Below are 18,607 nucleotides of genomic sequence, written 5' to 3' on the forward strand. Positions count from 1 at the left end.
AAAAATAGCTTTTTGCACATACAGGTAACAAGAATCAGTTTTGCACATTTGGGTAAACGTTTTCTCTATTCTATTTATTTAAGTAAATTGCCCAATAAATTACTCTTAATAAGACTTTTTGTGTTATTCAATTATCTTTTTTAAAAAATAATTAATTATTAAAATAATTAAACTTTTCACAACAAAAATAATAAAAAAATTATGAGCGAGAAAAATTAACCTTCCTGATAATTTTTTGTATTTTTATTCATATTTTAATTATAAACATAAATATAATTTAATTATATTATTTATGAAATGTGACTATAGATGTAGGTAAAATTTAGTTATATTACTTATATATAGTTTTATTGTATTGTATTGCTTATAAAGTCAGGTTATAATTATGACAATAGAATTGTTCTTGTATTTTTATATGTGTGACTAATTGGTGGTGTTAAAACATTACTCTTAATTATAAATAATGTTTATAATTTAAAAAATCAAAGATTCAATTAAAAAGATACGAAAAAAATGATGTTAAAATATTCTAACTCTTTAAAATAAAAATATTCAAAATTCAATTAAAAATTATTTAAAATTTAAACTCAATAAAAATTTATATTCAATGTGTTTTGTATTAAATATATTTAATAACCTATTATATCATATTGGTTGAAATTAGTTTTTATAATGTTAATTTTTTAATAACACTTTATTAGAAAAAACAAAGAAAATTTAAATTAGTGAATCTTAATCTATAATATAATAATAATATAGTAATTATTTTATATATTATACGAATATAAATTAATTATTTTTTTATTTATAAAAATTTTAAGAGGCTTGAACTTGTTATATATATATATATTTTGATGAATGTGATATATTTTTTTTATGTAAATAATCTTTTAAAAAAATCTAATAGTTAATCTATTACCTTTTTTGTTTTAGTCCAAATTAAATATTTTTTATTATTTTTGGAAAAAAATTTTTTTTGAGGAATTTAATAATATGTGATGAAGAACACCGAATAAATTATACAGAAACCAATTAAAACACAACATGAAAACATCTTTAAAAAAAGACGTTTTAGGTGTCTTTATCTGAGTGGCCTCCATATTTATATACTTAATCTTTTAAGATATTGACACCAAATAAACTTTACAAAATATTCCTAAGTGAAAAAAAAAATTTTTTTTGCGTAATTGTTAACTTTAGTAGCACAAATAACTTTAATTGCAAACTTATTTTGTAAAACATTACAACTATTGAATCTCAAAACTTTATAAGAAATATGAATATAATTTTTTTAGATTTATCAAGACATTTCTTTTTCAAGTGTTGCAAAGTATTAGGAACTTCACATTGAAATTTTATAAATCATTCACAGTGACCTTATTATTAACAAAAACTTACCAATAACTTCATAGATGACTTGATTTGTATTGCACGCAAATTTTAAAATATTACCTTCATAAACATGTATATAAATATTTTTTAATTATTTATGTGAAAAATTTTATGTTAAATGGGAGTTCTTTTATCTTTTCAAATAATACTAGTTCATTCTTTTTTTTATCATTAAAAAATAATTATAAAATATAGTACTTACAAATTAAATTAATATCTTACATAGTCAAAAATAAATATGAATTCATTTATTTTAAATTATATATCTTTTTGAAAAATAGTGGTTTTTTCAAAATTATTTTATAATTTATTTTGAACATATATAAAACTTTTTTGTATATATATATAATTAAATATGAGATAAATAAATCGAAAATTTTACAAATTAAAATTTATTAATCTAGATGTTTCGAGAGTTTCCTGAAATTGTGTTGTCTTTAGGTTTGTATGTGAGGCCCAAATCTTTAATGGAGCAGATTCCGACTTGGATCACGTTCTATGGCCGTCGTCCAAGTTGTTTGTGAGAAGATGGGAGTGATACCTGCAAAACACTCCGATACTTAAGTCAGCAAGGGTCTTAGCAAGTTTAAGTATATTGAAACTTAATTACACCTGAGAGTGTCAGTGTATTAGGGGTAGAGCTGGCAATAGGTAGGGTAGGGTAGGGTTTGGACTCTACCCTAACCCTACCCGCGGGTTGAAAATTTTATTAAAACTCTACCATACCCTACTCGCGGGTTGAGAATCTCTCAACCCTAACCCTACCCGCACCCTAAAGTTCTAAACCCTACCCTATCCGTAGAAATATCAAAATTTTTCAAAATAAATATAAAATTCAATCATTTCAAATTTTATACATATTAATAACATAAAAAATAAAAAACTAATGCTTTAAATTGCTAAATTAATTAACTAATTTAGTGGTTGATCACTTATTATAAGTTATTACATAAGGGAGGTTGTAGGTTCAACTCTCATTTATTTCACTATATACCTATTTTTTAATAAAATATGTGTTATATATGAAGTGCGGGTAGGGTAGAATAGGATAGGGTAAACCTATACCCTACCCTACCCACAGCGGGTCGGGTAGCCTACCCTACCCGAGCAGGTTGGACCTAATTAGGGGAGGTTCTTGTCAACCTTTTTAAGAGGTCGGTTACATGGTGGATATGTTTTGGACTTTTTATATATTTTTGGGCTAAACTCATATTTTTGGACGAGGTATGAATACTAGAAATAATTGTATATAAATAATTCGAAAAAATTATTTTAAAATTTTGTAAGAACTGTGTTGAAATTTTTTAAATTATTCGATAACTGTTTTATATTTTTAATTTTTATCTTAGAAATTTATTTGTCCATATAACATATGTGGACATTTAATGACCATACCTACAGTTAACGTTTTTACTTTAATAGTTATCGTTAATAATTAATAAAAAAAATTATATTATCTAATAAAAATAAATATTAAAAATTATTTTATGTATTTTAAAATTTAGCGTTTTAAACTCCTCCATTTTGAAAACCAGATCTGCTTAATTGCTCTATAAAAGTTTAAAGAATTTATATGTTAAACCGAAAGAGAAATGGAGAAAGCGCTGACTCTTGAGGATTGTAGAAAAGCACTTATCAAAAAAGGAAAAAAAAAAGAAGGTTGGTTAATTAATCCATCTTTAAAACTGAACCACGAAAGTCAATATCAAATGTGGCAGTGAACAGTAATAAGCGATTAGTGACCTTAATAATAAATTAAGAAGGAAAGAGGCAGTGGCGGTAATTGTTTTGTTGCTGCTTATGCTTCTTCTCTTCTTTTTCTTCTTCTCCTCCTTCTTCTTCTTCTTCTTATAGATTGTTGGAGACTCGCAATATAATAAAGTCTTAAACCTTTAATTTTCCGTTATTCGAAAGACGTTAGATTAGCCGTTAGCGTTGTAGTTAAGCAGTTAAGCTTAATCACGCACATGCACTGTAAGCTCCCTCTCTCTTTATTCTAGAACATTCCTCTTCTCACTTCAATTCCTTTGCTTCCGATTGTTGCAGGATCCAACTTCTTCCAATTCTCAATTCATAATCCACGATTCTTACTCTTGTTCCTGATGCTCGCGCCTTATTGATTTTTTTGTTTACTGTTGGAAGGGAAATTTAGTTGATAACGGAGGAGATGCGAATGATCGTTGCCAAACGATGAAGAAGGTGAGGAATAAGATCGGAAAGTATGAGGTTGGTAGAACCATCGGCGGAGGTACATTCGCCAAGGTCAAATTCGCCAAGAACACCGACACCGGAGACAGCGTTGCCATTAAGGTCATGGCTAAGTCCACCATTCTCAAGCATAGAATGGTTGAACAGGTCAACCTTACGCTTTAGCCTTCTTTGTTTACTTATCTTGCCAATTATTGTTAATTGTTCCTTTGATTCCTTTTGTTTTAAGTCACGCTTGGTTTTTCATTTAGCTTGAGTTTATATCAGCCAGGTTACCGATGAAGCTAAATGATTTAGGGTTACCAATGCTTCTAGGGTGACATAAATCAACATTATACATAGTGTTGCTACAAACTCTTGGTGTAGCTAAGAGGTGGCAGTAAATTGAGGATGTGCATTGCAATGCTTGTGTGTAAATGTGTTGCTGATGTTTTTATCCTCCATAAAACCAGCAAAGTGTTCTCTCATGATTATGCTGCTTTTCAGTGGGATTTACATTGCATGCAGTCAAAGACATTCTGTTTCTTCTATCTGTATGCTGGACTTTTCATTTTTGGCTGAATAATCATGTAGCTTGTTTTACTAAATTGTTATTTTGATTCTTTCCCCCCTTATGCCATGTGTTTTCTAACTTGAACCGTGTAACAGATTAAAAGAGAGATATCCATTATGAAGATTGTCAGACATCCAAATATAGTTAGGTTGCATGAGGTATGTATAATATGATAATACATGACAAATTTCATTGTATTTCTTTATCTTATTATAGTTCTAAAGCTTCTTATATTTTAGGTTTTGGCCAGCAAGACCAAGATCTACATAATTCTTGAGTTCGTAATGGGAGGGGAATTATATGATAAAATTGTAAGAATTTATATGCTACTTGTCTATCGGATATGCTGGAGATCGGTTCTGCTATACTCATCTTGAAAATTAGCTTGACATGCAAAGTTTTGTGCTTGATGTGTGTACGGTTACACCCCTTTCTGGATCTGTAGGCTCAGCAGGGAAAGCTTTCTGAAAATGATTCTAGGCGCTACTTTCAACAACTTATAGATGCTGTTGCTCATTGTCACAAGAAGGGTGTGTACCACAGAGACTTGAAGGTGAAAGATAATATATTACAGATGAAGTTAACTATAATCTTGCAGTAATTTTTGTTGGCCTTATTATGTTTTGATCCTGAAGAAGTTGTTTTCTTTCTATTTATAGCCTGAAAACCTTCTTCTTGATGCATTCGGAAACTTGAAAGTATCTGACTTCGGATTGAGTGCATTGACAAAGCAGGTAAGAAAGTACTCTATTTGTGAAATGGAGATGAAAGAAATGATTTTTCGTACATTAAAAAGGAGCAGAGTCATTTTATTGTATTGGCATATTATTGTGCTTTATCTTTGGAAAATGTTTTGGAGATGGCAAATCTGACTCCTGCATTTTTTTTTTCAAGGGTGTTGATGTTCTCCACACGACGTGTGGGACCCCAAATTATGTTGCACCTGAGGTAAAGTCAAGTATGCAGTTCTGGTCTGTTATATATATTATCTCGATCTTTTACTTCTTTTCCTTGGGGTATAGGTTTTAGTTATGTTATGGGAAAATAAGTCTATATTTTGATGCCCTAATAGCTGTTATTAGTAAACCCATTACCTTAGGACCAAAGTCATTCTTAGCTTGGTTCAATATTTCAGAGTATATTTTATTTGGTGCTCGAGTTTCTTACGAAGTGATCTTTTGTAGGTGCTAGGCAATCAAGGTTATGATGGTGCAGCAGCTGATGTTTGGTCATGTGGAGTCATTCTGTATGTTTTGATGGCTGGATATCTTCCTTTTGAGGAGGCTGACCTTCCTGCACTGTACAACAGGGTATTCTGCCTCTGCCTCTCTTTAGCATTGAAGTAGAGACCTCAAAGAGCTAGTCAGAATAGGCAAAATGTGTTGTGAGTGTCGTGGAAAATAACAGTTAAAGATAACCCTATGTTGTAACAATGAACAATGTCAGAAGGCATACTGTCAACAATTATTTAAAACTACTAGGAGCTTTGTTTACAATTGCAATTTTCAATATTGAACTAATCATAATGCTAGAAAATTCTGTCTCTAAACATAATAAGAACATGGATAATAACTCTCACCTATTAAATGAAATATTAATCTAAATTTACTTAATAGTAGAAATTGGTTGAAATTGAAGGGAAAAAACTTTGGTTACCTTACTCTCTCATTTTAGTATTATTCTTACTCAAGTAATTTTTTGCATGATGTATTGTACCTTGTACAATATGGATGAACAATATGCACTCTGCTTCTGTGCATGCTTATGATCTAATAAAGGATCTTTTAGTTGTTGTCTGGATATCATGAGGAGCCCGTTCTGATAGACACACACGCTTAGGAGCATGTAGTGCTATAGATTAATAAGTAATAACTGCTGCTTTTTCTTTTAAACATGTAGATCAATGCTGCAGAGTTTGTTTGTCCATTTTGGTTTTCTGCTGGGGCAAAGACATTGATACAGAAAATTCTGGATCCTAATCCTAAAACAGTGAGTACATTGGTTTATTTATTTTCAACTTAGATTTATTAATTGGCTCAGTTACAAGCTATGTGCGTTATGCTATGTATGAATTGAAATTCACATGGATCTCTTTTCTTCTACCATTTAGTCAATGCTATTTTGTGAGCAGAACCTTGATCAAAATGCCATTGCTTTGAATCTATTTAGTTCTTAAGATAGTTTTATGCTTTCATTAGGATTTGCACCTATGGAAATTTTAAGCCTGATTGGTGATATTTTCTTAGAATTTCATGTATCATTTAATATAATTCTGATAAATGCAGCGGATGAAAATTGAAGAAATAAGGAAAGATCCATGGTTCAGGAGAAACTATGTTCCGGTCAGACTTAGTGAAGATGTGGAAGTCAATTTGGATGATGTTCAGGCAGTTTTTGACGATATTGAGGTCTGCTCTTGTTTTTGGCACTGTTGTTTAATTTGTTATTGTTGCATAGAAACATCTGATATGTGAATTCACTTGTGAAGGATTGAAGATGTGGAGAAAATATGTTCATTCATGATAGGATAATGATACCAGATTACTAGAAAATGTATAATGATAACTTTGCTACATCCTTTGATCTCTGATAATTACGTAGTTATTGTTCCTTGATATTCATTTGAGCAATTAAGTTGCTGCACCCGTTATCCAGTGGTAGCATGTTGTTTCTTCTCATTCTTCTCATTCACTACTCTAGGTATGCTCATAAGTTTTGCTGTTTGACAGGACAAATATGTTTCTGAGAAGTCAGAAAGTACTGAGGGAGGTCCTTTGATAATGAATGCATTTGAGATGATTACCTTATCTCAAGGGTTGAATCTTTCACCGCTATTTGACAGGCGTCAGGTATTGTATCCAAGCATATTCTTTCCTCAAATTCATGGTTCCTTTTTGGGGCTTTTGTTGATTCTGTGTTTTTCAAGGTTGTCGGTTGCATTGCTTAAACTGATATTTCCTTTTTTTACTTTCCTAATAGGATTATGTGAAGCGGCAAACCCGTTTTGTTTCACGTAAACCAGCAAGGGTTATAATTTCATATATTGAAGCTGCTGCAGAGTCAATGGGTCTTAAGGTCCATTCTCGTAACTATAAGGTATCACTCTGCTTGTTCACTTCCCATTTGATAAATTTTGGATACTTTTAAATAAATGCTGAAGCTGATAAGAATTGGTATTGTAATGCTCCAACCTTGATCTTTGTCATAATTCAGAGCAGAGTACAGTGATCTATGGCAACAATTTCATAAGTTATTTATGTCATATTAGCTTACTTCATTTGTAGTGAAAATAATTGCTCCAATAAAATTTGGTCCTTTATTAGGAAGTCCCCAAGTAAGGTTTCATATTCAAAAAGTGATGATGTTGGGTTGTTAAATCCTTAGACTAGTTAGAACTTTATTTTCTTTCTTTTCTTTCTTTTCTTTCTTTTTCACTTTTTTCTGTTGATTACTAATATAATGCTCTTACAGATGAGGCTTGAAGGAGTTGCTGCAAATAATGTTGCTCAATTTGCAGTGGTTTTGGAGGTAACTTGTTGCTTCTTACTGTATTTTATTATTTTCAATATGAAAACTTTGGTTTCTAACCATAATTGAAATCTTCTTTTATCAAAAAGGTGTTTGAGGTTGCACCATCACTTTTCATGGTAGATGTTCAAAAGGCAGCTGGTGATACTCTCGAATATCACAAGGTTAGTCCAGATCTATGTACACGGTTCACCACAATTGAACAGATAATAACAAGTTCCCCATTCTTCAATGAATGAAATTATGTTATGCTTCAAAGTTTTTTATGAATCCTGCCATCCTGGATTAAAGAGAATCGGGATGTTATTTGACTTATTTCCTTAAAAAAGATTTATTTGTTTGTGCATATAAATAGGCAGTTAACATTTTACACTTTCTTTAGTTTTACAAGAATCTCTGTGGAAAATTAGAAAGCATTATCTGGAGACCGATGGAGCCAGCCCCAGATTCTGGTATGCTTCGACAAATGACTGTATGATCCAGTTCTTGGGAATATGATGGTAATGATAAATTAGAAGAAAAAAAACACCGAAAGCTGCGGATTGTGCTCCATTAATCTACCGAGAAATGGCATGTTCATGGCCATCATAAGGCAATGTACAGTTTGTATGATATGTGTTGAGAGAGAAAGGGTGTCACTGTCAAATAGAAGTGGAGAGCCCCTGCATCAGAGTTTATGGTTTTTGTTTGATATAAATAGAAGCCTGTACTGAAGCTACCCCCACACAATCAGGTTCTGGGAGAATTGATCTTATATATATTTACTATAGAAATAATGAAACCCCCCTGTTGTTTTGCGTCCGTCCAGAGGTCTATCTTTAAGATGAACGAGAAGATTCCAGAGATTGACATGAACAACAGAGAATATCAAATGTCGAACTTCTGGATTCTGGTGATATTCAATTTGTTCTTCAAAATTTTTTTTTTCACACATTGCACTAATTCTCCACTGGAAACTCGAACCCGGATATGGAGTTTATGAGCCTCATGAAAATATCCAATTATCCACTGGCCTCATGGGTCTTGCCTTACTTTGATATTTTAAGTGACAAAATAATGTTTGGGCCATTCGTAAAAAAATAAAAAGTATAAGATTATTAGTGATCAGACCAGTCTAGTCTAGCTCAAAAGATGGATTTGTATGTTTACCAAAACAAAAAAATTTAAAAAAATAAAAAATAAAAAAAGATGGCATTCTATAATTTGAAAACTCAGACCAAAAAGAGGATGACAAAAACTGAAGAACTAACCATTATTGTGAGCATTTATAAATTAAGAAATTTTTAAAATGTTTTTGGAATATCAGTATTGTAATCATTTTAGTCATTTATTTCAATTAATATAATATTATATACATTTTTATAATTAAAATCAATGGCCAAAACTATTAAAATCTTGACATTCTAAAAATATTTGAAATTTTTTTCTTAAATTATGATTAGAATTTAATTTTTATACATCAAAATTTAATATAATCAACACTGCATTGTCACATCAATAAAGTAACTAATTTTTTAACTCTTATAATTAACGACAAAAGTTTTGCACTAAAGATGAAAAATGAACATTTGAAACTCTGATACGTTAAAGTCAGAAAACATGCACAGTAATCTCCGTAGTACATAACCGTTGCGTCATTTTCGTAACATGAAATGTCGTCTTAAGTGAATTTAATGGTTACGTACAGGGCAGTTAGGATCAATAACTGAAGCACCTCAATCCAAACACGTGGATCATAATTCCAAGTTCAGTTCAGAAATAAAATAAGCTCAAACTATAATATCACCACCACCAAGTTGGTTCAGTGCTACCTAAATTCATCTTTTCCTTTCAACCTTGAGTCTTATAATAGAAAACAGTTTGTGCTCAAAGTATCACCCACGTTGATCTGTATATCTAATTTTACTTTATTTCGAAAAATAAAAAGGAAGAAACCTATGTTGGGGAGAGTCAATTTTCCTTGATTTAAAAGAATTCTTTTAAGCATGGGAGGATTAACTAAAGTGAAGAGATCGATAAAATAATAAAATAATATTTTAGTTACTTTTAATTTATAATTTTTATTATTTAAGAGTCTCATTATAATTAAAATATTATTTAAGATTATGCTACGTGTATACCAGAATCAGTTACCAAACTCAACTACCAGTATAAAATACATGTTGAAATACAAATACACATTGAAAATAAATTAAACCACACATGTATTTATACACAAATACATTGATGGCTGATTTTAGTAGTTAATTTTAGTGTACGAATAACATTTTTTTATTATTTTATCATTTTTCCAACCCTCCTATTTTAAAAGAGCTTGATTTAAGGGAAAGAAAAGCATGACTGCTTTACACAATAAATTTTGTTTTTGACTCAATTAATGTAGGCTATGTTGTTATCCCAGTGGCCATGTTACTTTTATAGCCAAAGCAGTAAAGCAGAGAACCAAGATGTGGCCTACCTCATAGTAAATAAAATCCATGATGATCATGGCAGGCATATGTTTCTTTCTTCCTTGGAATTAATAATCCAACCAACTAACTATAAGATCATGATTAGACTATATACTAACAGTTACCATATAAAAATAAATTGGAACTACTAAGAATAAAGCTAATAGTAAATTAAATTAGTAATATAATACACTCCTAAACCAAGTTTGTTGGGTATTGATTGATTAATTTGGAAAGGAGAGAATGTTGTGAATTTGGGTTAATACTAAACAAGCACCTGGCACACTAAAAATTTCCCCCAAGCTCAAAGTATATAATTGAGTATGCCACTATAATTAGGCACTATATACAGTATACACCCAAATGTTTATCATCAAAGTTTTTTTTGTTTTTTATTTTTTATTAAGGTTCAAAGAACTTGTTACCACATTTGCACTTCCATGACAAGAGATAATAGCCTTCATCTCTTGGAGCAGTTTCCTTGTGAATGTGGCCATCTCTATGGTGAGGAGTGATAACAAGAGCAGCCATGCAAGGTCTGCAGTTCAAGCATTTGTTGACACACCTTGGAGGCCTTGATCCTAATACCAGCTTCTTTTGCATCAAACCATTGTTGTTGTTGTTGTTGTTGCTTGAACTTGAAATTGAATTTGAATTGGAAGGTGACCCTGCTATGTCCAAGAAAACACAACAAGAACATGAGTTAGACCAAGAGACACTAAGATAAAGTATTTGGACAATGATGGTTTTCTTTGTTTTTACCTGAATTAGAAGGAAACAAGGTTAGAGAAATGATGAGAATCATGGTCACTGAGAATTTTAGTCCATTGGGGTATTTTTTTGAGGATTCCATAGTCTAAGGAGGAATAATAGAAAGAAGGAAAAAGTGTGAAGTGTGAAGAGTTTTCTTTTCTTTTTTTTTTTTTAAGGGAGAAAGATATGGAAAGTAGGGATGATGAGTAGTAGGGGTTTTCTTTTGATCATTGATGCAATGAATCTCTCATCAAATTTTAAGGGGTCCCAATTGTTGAATGAAGAGTTTTGGTGTTTCTAATTTTTAATTTTTTCTTAAGAGGAACAGGTACTATGACTTGAGGTATTCAGCGTGAATGACTGAAGTCACAGTTTCTTTTCATATCTTTTGCTGGAGTGAATTGACTACCCTATGCTAACTTTTGAAATAATTGAAGGTACTATACCATCTCTCTTTTGTCACCATATAAGGGTGTGGCTATAAGATTTTGGTCATTTTGCATTTGGCTCTGCTATACTCTTCAATAATACTATATATCACTATTAAATTCTACTACTTCACAGTATTTTTTTTCCCCTCTAGTCTTGTAACAAATGCAAGTCAAGAATACAAATTCAGATTATGGCCAATTCAATCAAGATTTTTCTTAAATGGACCACTTCATTCAAATCAAGCTACAATTCCAGTTTTCATAGGCTTCCAATGCTTGTTCCTATTTGTATGGTTTCATGTAGCCCCTCCATTGGCTCTCTTTTCCTATTTTTGATTTAATAGTTTTTCTAAATATTTAAATACCAAATGAACTTAAAATAGATATAAGTTCTTCGTTTAATAATTAGAAAGTTTCACATACTACTCCTAACAATGTTGTACCATCATAACCAACAAGGATTAGTCCAAGTGGTAAATGACTCGTTCGCTTAACCAGGTCTCAGAGTTTTTTTTTTTTGGAGTTCCATTTAAGAATTTGTCACTGACTAATAGGTTGTTGCATGTACAAAAAAACAGAAGTTTTCATTACAATTAATTCACTTAAAATGTGATTATTTTTGGGCTGTCTCTGATGAACAACTCCTATTAGAGAAACAAAAATTTTCATTAGATTAAAATAAAATTAGCCACTATAGCCCAAGTCCATGAGATTTTCTTAGTATTTTGTATTTTTTGCCCATAGATTAGGCCACAGAGAAAACCGCCATTTATTAATAGAGTCTGTTAAGAGTCTTCCACTGACAATTATGCAACAAAGAACAGAACACACCCACCTGCCAGTGTACAAACTTACAAGCTATAATAATATATATATTTTGATTGTTTTATGTCACACTATATAATCATATACCAGTTCAAATTTAATTGGTTCCATCTTTAACACAAGGGTCAATGTAGAACAACTTTGTATGTATGGATGATATTTTATCAAATCACAAGTTGGATAACAAACTGAACCACAACCACCTAAGAATTTTCCTTGGCAGATATATGTGTATATCAATGAGGAATTGAAAGATTAGATGAAAGATTCCACTGACTTAAAGGACAGGTGGTGTCTTTCAATGTTTTTTGTGTGCCACTTTGTGTCAAGGTTAGAAGTATTAGTTAGTTGTAGGATACCCTTACCTCAACCTAGCTATAGAGAACATGACATTACACTATACACAAAACATGTTCAATGCTGATCAAGTTGTAATTACATTACATACATACATATGCACATGAATAAATAACAGATTAAGTTTGTGAAATCTTGTCAAAGGAGAAGAAAACAAGAAGGCTCCTCCATTATTATTTGTTAATAGTGTTTAGTAAAGCAGTGAAAAAGATGGCAGTGGTGAACCACATGGCAAAAGGCAAAGGTTATTCCTTAGGGTAACCCTGATGATAATAGTAGCATAGTGATTAGGTAGCTGTAGCTGAAGGCACATACAGAGAGAGAAAGAGAGAGTAATCAGTAATGGTTCAATTCAATGGTTGTGTGAATTGTGATTCTGAAAAAGGGTCCATTGTGGTTGGCAGCAGGTCCCGCCCGTTATGCTTGGTGCTTGCCTTTTAAGAGTAGGACAAAGTGGTCACTCTAAGAAAAGACTATATATATAAATATATATAAACAATGCACCAACTATACAAAATATCCTTTTTTTCCAACCAGACAGATTTTCTCACAGAAGAATCACTACCCCTTGGAAATCTTGCTATTATAGATATCTTATCTTACATCAAGAAGAAAGCTGTTGTTGTTGTTGTTGTTGTACAATCATTTTGTGGTGGCACTTGGCTCTCATTGCACAGCACCATCATCCTCCTCTTCCTGTATGATTTGTGCAACTTTTGTCCTCTTATTTTTGTCCAAACTAATATGTCTCAACCAAATTCAGATATATTTTTAACTTCTACTCTTTCATCTCTTTGAGTATGTACACAGCTCAAAGTACTTTTCTATACTATCTTTGCTTTAACACATCCTTTAAAACTGAATTACTGAGGTTTTAGTCTTGGATGATAAAAGGTTTTAAACTGCATTGACGCGAAATGCTTGTGCACCAGACTTGTTCTTTTTATGCTCATTCTCCCCTAGTCTGAACACCTGGGCATCCATGACACCATAACATTGGGGCAACAATGCTGTCATGGTAACTCATGAAGGTGAATTCAGCTAACCTCAACAAATGTACACTCCTAGTTGTAAGAAAAAATCAAACCTTGGAGGTAAAGGGTAAAATATAATATGTCCTTTTCCAAACCAATACCAAATTGACACGTTTACCACATATCTGTCCATTCATATAACTTCTTTGGAAACAAGACTCCTCCCATGAAATGAAAGAAATATATATTTCTTAACTAGAGAATTGAATGCAGTGCTTTAATCCTGAAATGAAATTAAACTTTCCTCCAAATCCAGTTCCAAATGTGGGATATAACTCACAATTATAACACAAAGGTATAGAATATACAATAATCATATATATATCCTGGAAACCGGAGATTGCATTATTATGAAAGATAAACCAAGTAGTTTGCTGAGTACAATTCATAAGCAAGAGAAGCCTACAAGAACAAGGACTGGACTATAAAAAGAACAAGAAAAAAACAACCCAAAACTTGGATTGTTGTGGCAGAACAAATGAATGCCCTGTCACACCAAAGCCCTTGAATATGAGACATCTACCCTTAGGATTGAACTAAACAACCAGAGCGACAAGACAAAAAGAAACAAAGCTTAAGTCTAGCCAACATCATAGTAATGTGCGACAGAAGCTCAAACACAAGGTACATAACATCCCGAGGGACTATAAGCAATGCACCATCAAGCAGTGGAAACCATTAACCAAAAAGACTTAGTAACTGTATTCTCAGGGGAACATAGCAGTAAAAGTGAGTGGCCTGCACTTAGCCGAGGCCAAAAAAGGGTTGTAACAAGCATATTTATGTGTGAATCATGCTTGCAAAAAAAGGGGTTGTGTAAGGTACATGCCAAAGTTCCCGGAAAACAACTAAGCCAACAAACCACCACCAATCCACCATTGATAGGTGCATATCAGCCCAAAAAGTATGCTGAATGTTACCCCTTGTTGAGTTCTTTATTATATAGCTCAATGCATCATCATGTAGTGTAGTGTAGTGTAGTGTAGAGTCCTCCAATTTCCAGTTCCATTTTCTTCAACTCTAGTTCCTTTCCTGAGTTTATATACTTCTATTATGATTGATTAAGACAGAATATCACATCTCCACAGATTCTCCACTAGCAAATCAATTGTGCTGCTGCCAATTGAACTGCAGTGTTGAAGATTCAAACCCAACAAGGTTTGGCCCAACTTTTTCAGGAAAGGCACACTCTTGTTTGACACATCAGAACAGCCAGACAAAGAAAGAATTTGTAAACTAAGCTGCGTGGCATGAGATAGAATGGATACACCTGCGTCAGTGATGGCACACTTCGACACGTCTAGGTCGTTGAGCAACAGGCAGTTGTCTGCAATCGCAACCAAGCTTGCATCGGTGATTTTCCAGCATCCATCGAGATTTAATAACTCAAGGGTTCCACCATGTAGCTTAGCCAAGGCTGAAACAATGCTATCTGTCAAGTTCCAGCAGCCGGTAAGGTTCACCTTGACTAGTCCTGCCTCGCAGTTCTCCAATAGAGGGAGAAGGCCAGCATCTGTTATGCCATAAAGTCCAGTTAGATCAACATGCTGAATTTGGGGACACAATTTTCCAACCATGGCGAGGCTAGCACTACTGAAACCGGGGCAGTTTTGAATAGTTAACGACCGAAGAGACTTGCAAGGAGATAGCATGGATACTTCCACATCAATATCCTTGATTCCCATGCACTTCACAAGGGTGAGAGATTTCAACTTTGGTTTGATGTTTGAAAGGGCACCAATGATCCCAGACTGGGTAACCCGGTTACACTCCTCTAACTGCAAGCTCTCAAGAGACCCTGCAGCCTTGCCGAATGCTATAAGTCCACTGTCAGATACAAAGCAACACTTGCGAAGGCACATCTGTTTCAAATTGGAACAACCCTTGCCCAAAGCTTCGATGCTTGCATCGGTTACCCCTCGGCAAGAAGTGATGGTTAATGAAACCAACTTCTGCAGACCTTGAGCAACACCCATGACCCAAAAGCCCCTTTCACTGATATTTCGGAGACCACATAGAACCAAATTTGTGATTGCCTTTCCATAATGTCCAACAACAGCCAGAGAAAAATCGGTGATGTTCAAGGCCTGAAGTTTTACCCTTGATAGCTCAGAAGCCGATGATAACAGACTAGATACTCCATGATCCCCAACAAGAGGACAATCCTTAATAGAGATTGACTGTAACTTGGGGCAACACCTTGCAATTGCTTGCAAGCCTTCATTACCAATCTTCGAGCAAGATTCAATGTTTAAGGTTGTCAAGTTGGGGCATCCTTCAGCTATTGCAATCAAACCCTTGTTGCTGATTGAGGAAGATAAGCACAAGTCAAGCTTCTCTAATAGATGGCATCCCTTTGCTATTTCAGCTAGACCTTCATCACCAACAGATGATACATTCCACAGAGAAAGTGATCTTAGAGAAGGGCAACCGTGAGCAACTGCGAAGAGGCCAAGATTCGTGACACCACGCACCGAGTTGCTTCCCCTAATAGAGAGCTTCCCAAGTCCCCCACGGCCACTAGTCCCAACAGCAATTGCAGCAAGCCTTGCATCAGTAGCTTTCTTCCCTTCCAAACACCTTGTAAGGTACCCATCTTGATCCTCATCTGAAGAGACCATTTCAACATCTGAAGAAGCAGGCCTCTCGATTTCGGCCTTGCAGATACTGCTCATAAGCATAAGCCATTTTTTAGAAACACAAGCACATGAGCTTCTCTCTTTGGCACTAGGGAGCCGTCTGAATATCTCGAAGAGACACTCATCAGGAAGGGTGTCAACACTAGGCTTTTGATCTTTCTCATGCTCATGGTTGTTAAAGATAAAGGGGGCACTGATCCGAGCTCGCTTGTTAGGAGGGTAGTACACATCCACATTGGAACCGATAGTGTACAATCTACCCAAATCCATGGGACCAAAGGAACTCCCAGGATAGAGTTCATCATCGCCTGAAAAATCCATTCAAAAAATCTGAAATCAGCCTCACAAAAAATGGCTCCAACTCAATACAGGATAGTATATCCTAGAACCAAAACTTATGTTCATCTAATCTCTTATCATATATACAATATTTGAGCCTTCAGCACTATACTTTATAAGAGATTACTATCTCTATTACCAGATCCAAACTCTCTTATTGCAACAACTAGCTTTAGGAAAGTTGTCTCTATTCTAAGTATATCATCCAACAACATCCTAAAAGATCTCTTCCTATCTATACAATCACAAACTTAATAACCTATAGATTGAATCAAGCATATCATAACTAGGAAACTAACTGAACCATGGATCAAAGGCAAGTAAAAAGAGAAGAAAAGCCAAGTAGAAGGCGTACCACTGTAATTAACAAGGGTAGGCATGTCGAAAAGCATAAGAATCCAAGTGACAGCAGCAGAAAGTGAAAGCAAAACAGCCCAGAATCAGAAGAAACAGCAGCAGCAAAGACACAGAAGAAGAAGAAGCAGATGAGAATGAGAATGTGAAGAAGGTTCAATAGCATTTGAGAGGGAGGAACCCCACGAAGCAGGGCAAAAAAGGAAGAAGATTTGGAATGGTTTGATGAAGAAAAGGTTGAGTTTTGAGAAGTGGGGGAATGAGTTATATATATATATAAGATGTGTGTGCTGCAAATGTTATGAAAAGGTTATTATATTTGGAAAAAAGAGGGAAGGATAGGTGTCGTCCACAGGGAAGACTGAGTGAAACAATTAAACAAACACAACACACGCACAAAACATAGGTTGAATGCAATGCAACTATGCCATTCCAACAATGCATTGAATCCTCCCTTTATATAAAATTAATAATTAAGAATAATTAAATAATTTAATAAATTTAATTAAATTATTATCTAATAACGGTTTGTTATCAATTTTATATAAAATTAATTATACCTGAATTTTTATCTTAATTAATAATAATAAAATTATTATTTATTATGATTATTAATTACTTTAACTGTTTGCATGGTTGATTAAGTTGCCTTTGAAGGGGATCTAGATTTTGAAGTACAAGTTGAATTGTTAGTTGTAACTAACCCCAATACATGAACGTCCAAGTACAATATCCTGGTCTCTGTACGTTACTCTCTCTCTCTTGCTTTTCATGTTCCTACTTCCTACCTTGTCTTGATTCAAAATATTACTGTCAACATTTTTTATTAGAGTAAATTATCGTTTTTGTTCTCAATGTCTGGGATAAATTTTATTTATATCTCTAACGTTTAAATCGTCCTATTTGTATTTTTAATGTTTGTAAAAGTGATTCAATGTTATTCTGCCGTCAATTACACATCATGAACGCTTTAGTTTGAATTTTAAAAATCTCTTCTTGAAGGTAGAATACAAATGTTTGGGATAAAATCGATAATCCACTCCAAAAAATAACTCATCAAAAGTTGAAACTAATTCCTACAACATTTACATAATTCACTTTTTTAGGGACATAATTGAATCTAAACACAAATAGTGGGTATAATATTAAAATCGAACACATTCTAATGAGACCTAATTGACCATGAATATATCTAAGTAAGAATAATTGAAAAATATAATCTAATTTGTTAGTATAATTGATAGTAGGATAACATTGAATCACTTTTATAAACGTTAGGGATACAAATAGGACGATTTAAACGTTAAGGACAGAAATAAGACTTACTCCAAACGTTGGGACAAAAACGATACTTTACTCTTTTTTATTAATATTAGTAAAATATTTTAGTTATTATTTTATTATAATTTAAAATTTAAAAATTTAAAATTTAGTCTTTAGTATTTGTTCCGGTGGTTACCTGAAACGTGTAGCTCGGTCGTCTGGAAAGACCCGAGGTGGGGGTTCAGGGACCCGAGCTTGATATGTAGAGTGGTTGGTGGTTGTACCTGCAATGACACTCCGATGCTTAAGTTAGCATGGGTCCAAGCAGATATGTGTAGAATATGGAATGAATGCCATACCTGGGTGCTCCAGTGTATTTATAGTAGTTGGCCGTGATCTTCCCTGGATAAGATATTCTTATCTTATCTTATCTTTGGGAGTTTTATCTCTATCTTTGTGGAACCGCCTTTTCTAGGCCTTT

At 33.3% G+C, this 18,607-nt stretch overlaps 3 protein-coding genes across 5 annotated transcripts; 1 reads left to right on the plus strand and 2 right to left on the minus strand.

Moving 5' to 3' along the window:
- Positions 1 to 3,199: 3,199 nt before the first annotated feature.
- LOC107462405 (CBL-interacting protein kinase 24) lies at positions 3,200 to 8,610 on the plus strand. 2 transcript variants are annotated; one of them, XM_016080985.3, is made up of 15 exons: positions 3,200 to 3,366; positions 3,535 to 3,747; positions 4,249 to 4,311; positions 4,393 to 4,464; positions 4,599 to 4,706; positions 4,813 to 4,887; positions 5,048 to 5,101; positions 5,338 to 5,463; positions 6,053 to 6,142; positions 6,439 to 6,561; positions 6,883 to 7,002; positions 7,133 to 7,249; positions 7,625 to 7,681; positions 7,771 to 7,845; positions 8,064 to 8,610. In XM_016080985.3, exons 2-15 carry the CDS (start codon positions 3,583 to 3,585, stop codon positions 8,157 to 8,159), a joined length of 1,341 nt encoding a protein of 446 aa, XP_015936471.1. In that variant the 5' UTR covers positions 3,200 to 3,366; positions 3,535 to 3,582; the 3' UTR covers positions 8,160 to 8,610. The 2 variants fall into 2 exon arrangements, with proteins under 2 accessions (XP_015936471.1, XP_052115637.1); XM_052259677.1 differs by having other exon boundaries at positions 3,204 to 3,366; positions 3,545 to 3,747.
- Positions 8,611 to 10,329: 1,719 nt separating this feature from the next.
- On the minus strand, positions 10,330 to 11,145 carry LOC127742392 (EPIDERMAL PATTERNING FACTOR-like protein 8). Of its 2 annotated transcripts, none has more exons than XM_052254943.1 (2): positions 10,894 to 11,145; positions 10,330 to 10,802 (listed from the first exon to the last, which is right to left on the minus strand). In XM_052254943.1, exons 1-2 carry the CDS (start codon positions 10,982 to 10,984, stop codon positions 10,534 to 10,536), a joined length of 360 nt encoding a protein of 119 aa, XP_052110903.1. In that variant the 5' UTR covers positions 10,985 to 11,145; the 3' UTR covers positions 10,330 to 10,533. The 2 variants fall into 2 exon arrangements, with proteins under 2 accessions (XP_052110903.1, XP_052110904.1); XM_052254944.1 differs by having other exon boundaries at positions 10,330 to 10,799; positions 10,894 to 11,135.
- Positions 11,146 to 13,853: 2,708 nt separating this feature from the next.
- Positions 13,854 to 17,306, minus strand: LOC107462421 (EIN3-binding F-box protein 1). The gene is made up of 2 exons (XM_016081003.2): positions 16,865 to 17,306; positions 13,854 to 16,478 (listed from the first exon to the last, which is right to left on the minus strand). Exons 1-2 carry the CDS (start codon positions 16,899 to 16,901, stop codon positions 14,593 to 14,595), a joined length of 1,923 nt encoding a protein of 640 aa, XP_015936489.1. The 5' UTR covers positions 16,902 to 17,306; the 3' UTR covers positions 13,854 to 14,592.
- Between the last annotated feature and the right edge of the window lie 1,301 nt (positions 17,307 to 18,607).

The sequence above is a fragment of the Arachis duranensis genome, chromosome 1 (genome assembly GCF_000817695.3).
Source record: "Arachis duranensis cultivar V14167 chromosome 1, aradu.V14167.gnm2.J7QH, whole genome shotgun sequence".
Classification (NCBI taxonomy): Eukaryota; Viridiplantae; Streptophyta; class Magnoliopsida; order Fabales; family Fabaceae; genus Arachis; species Arachis duranensis.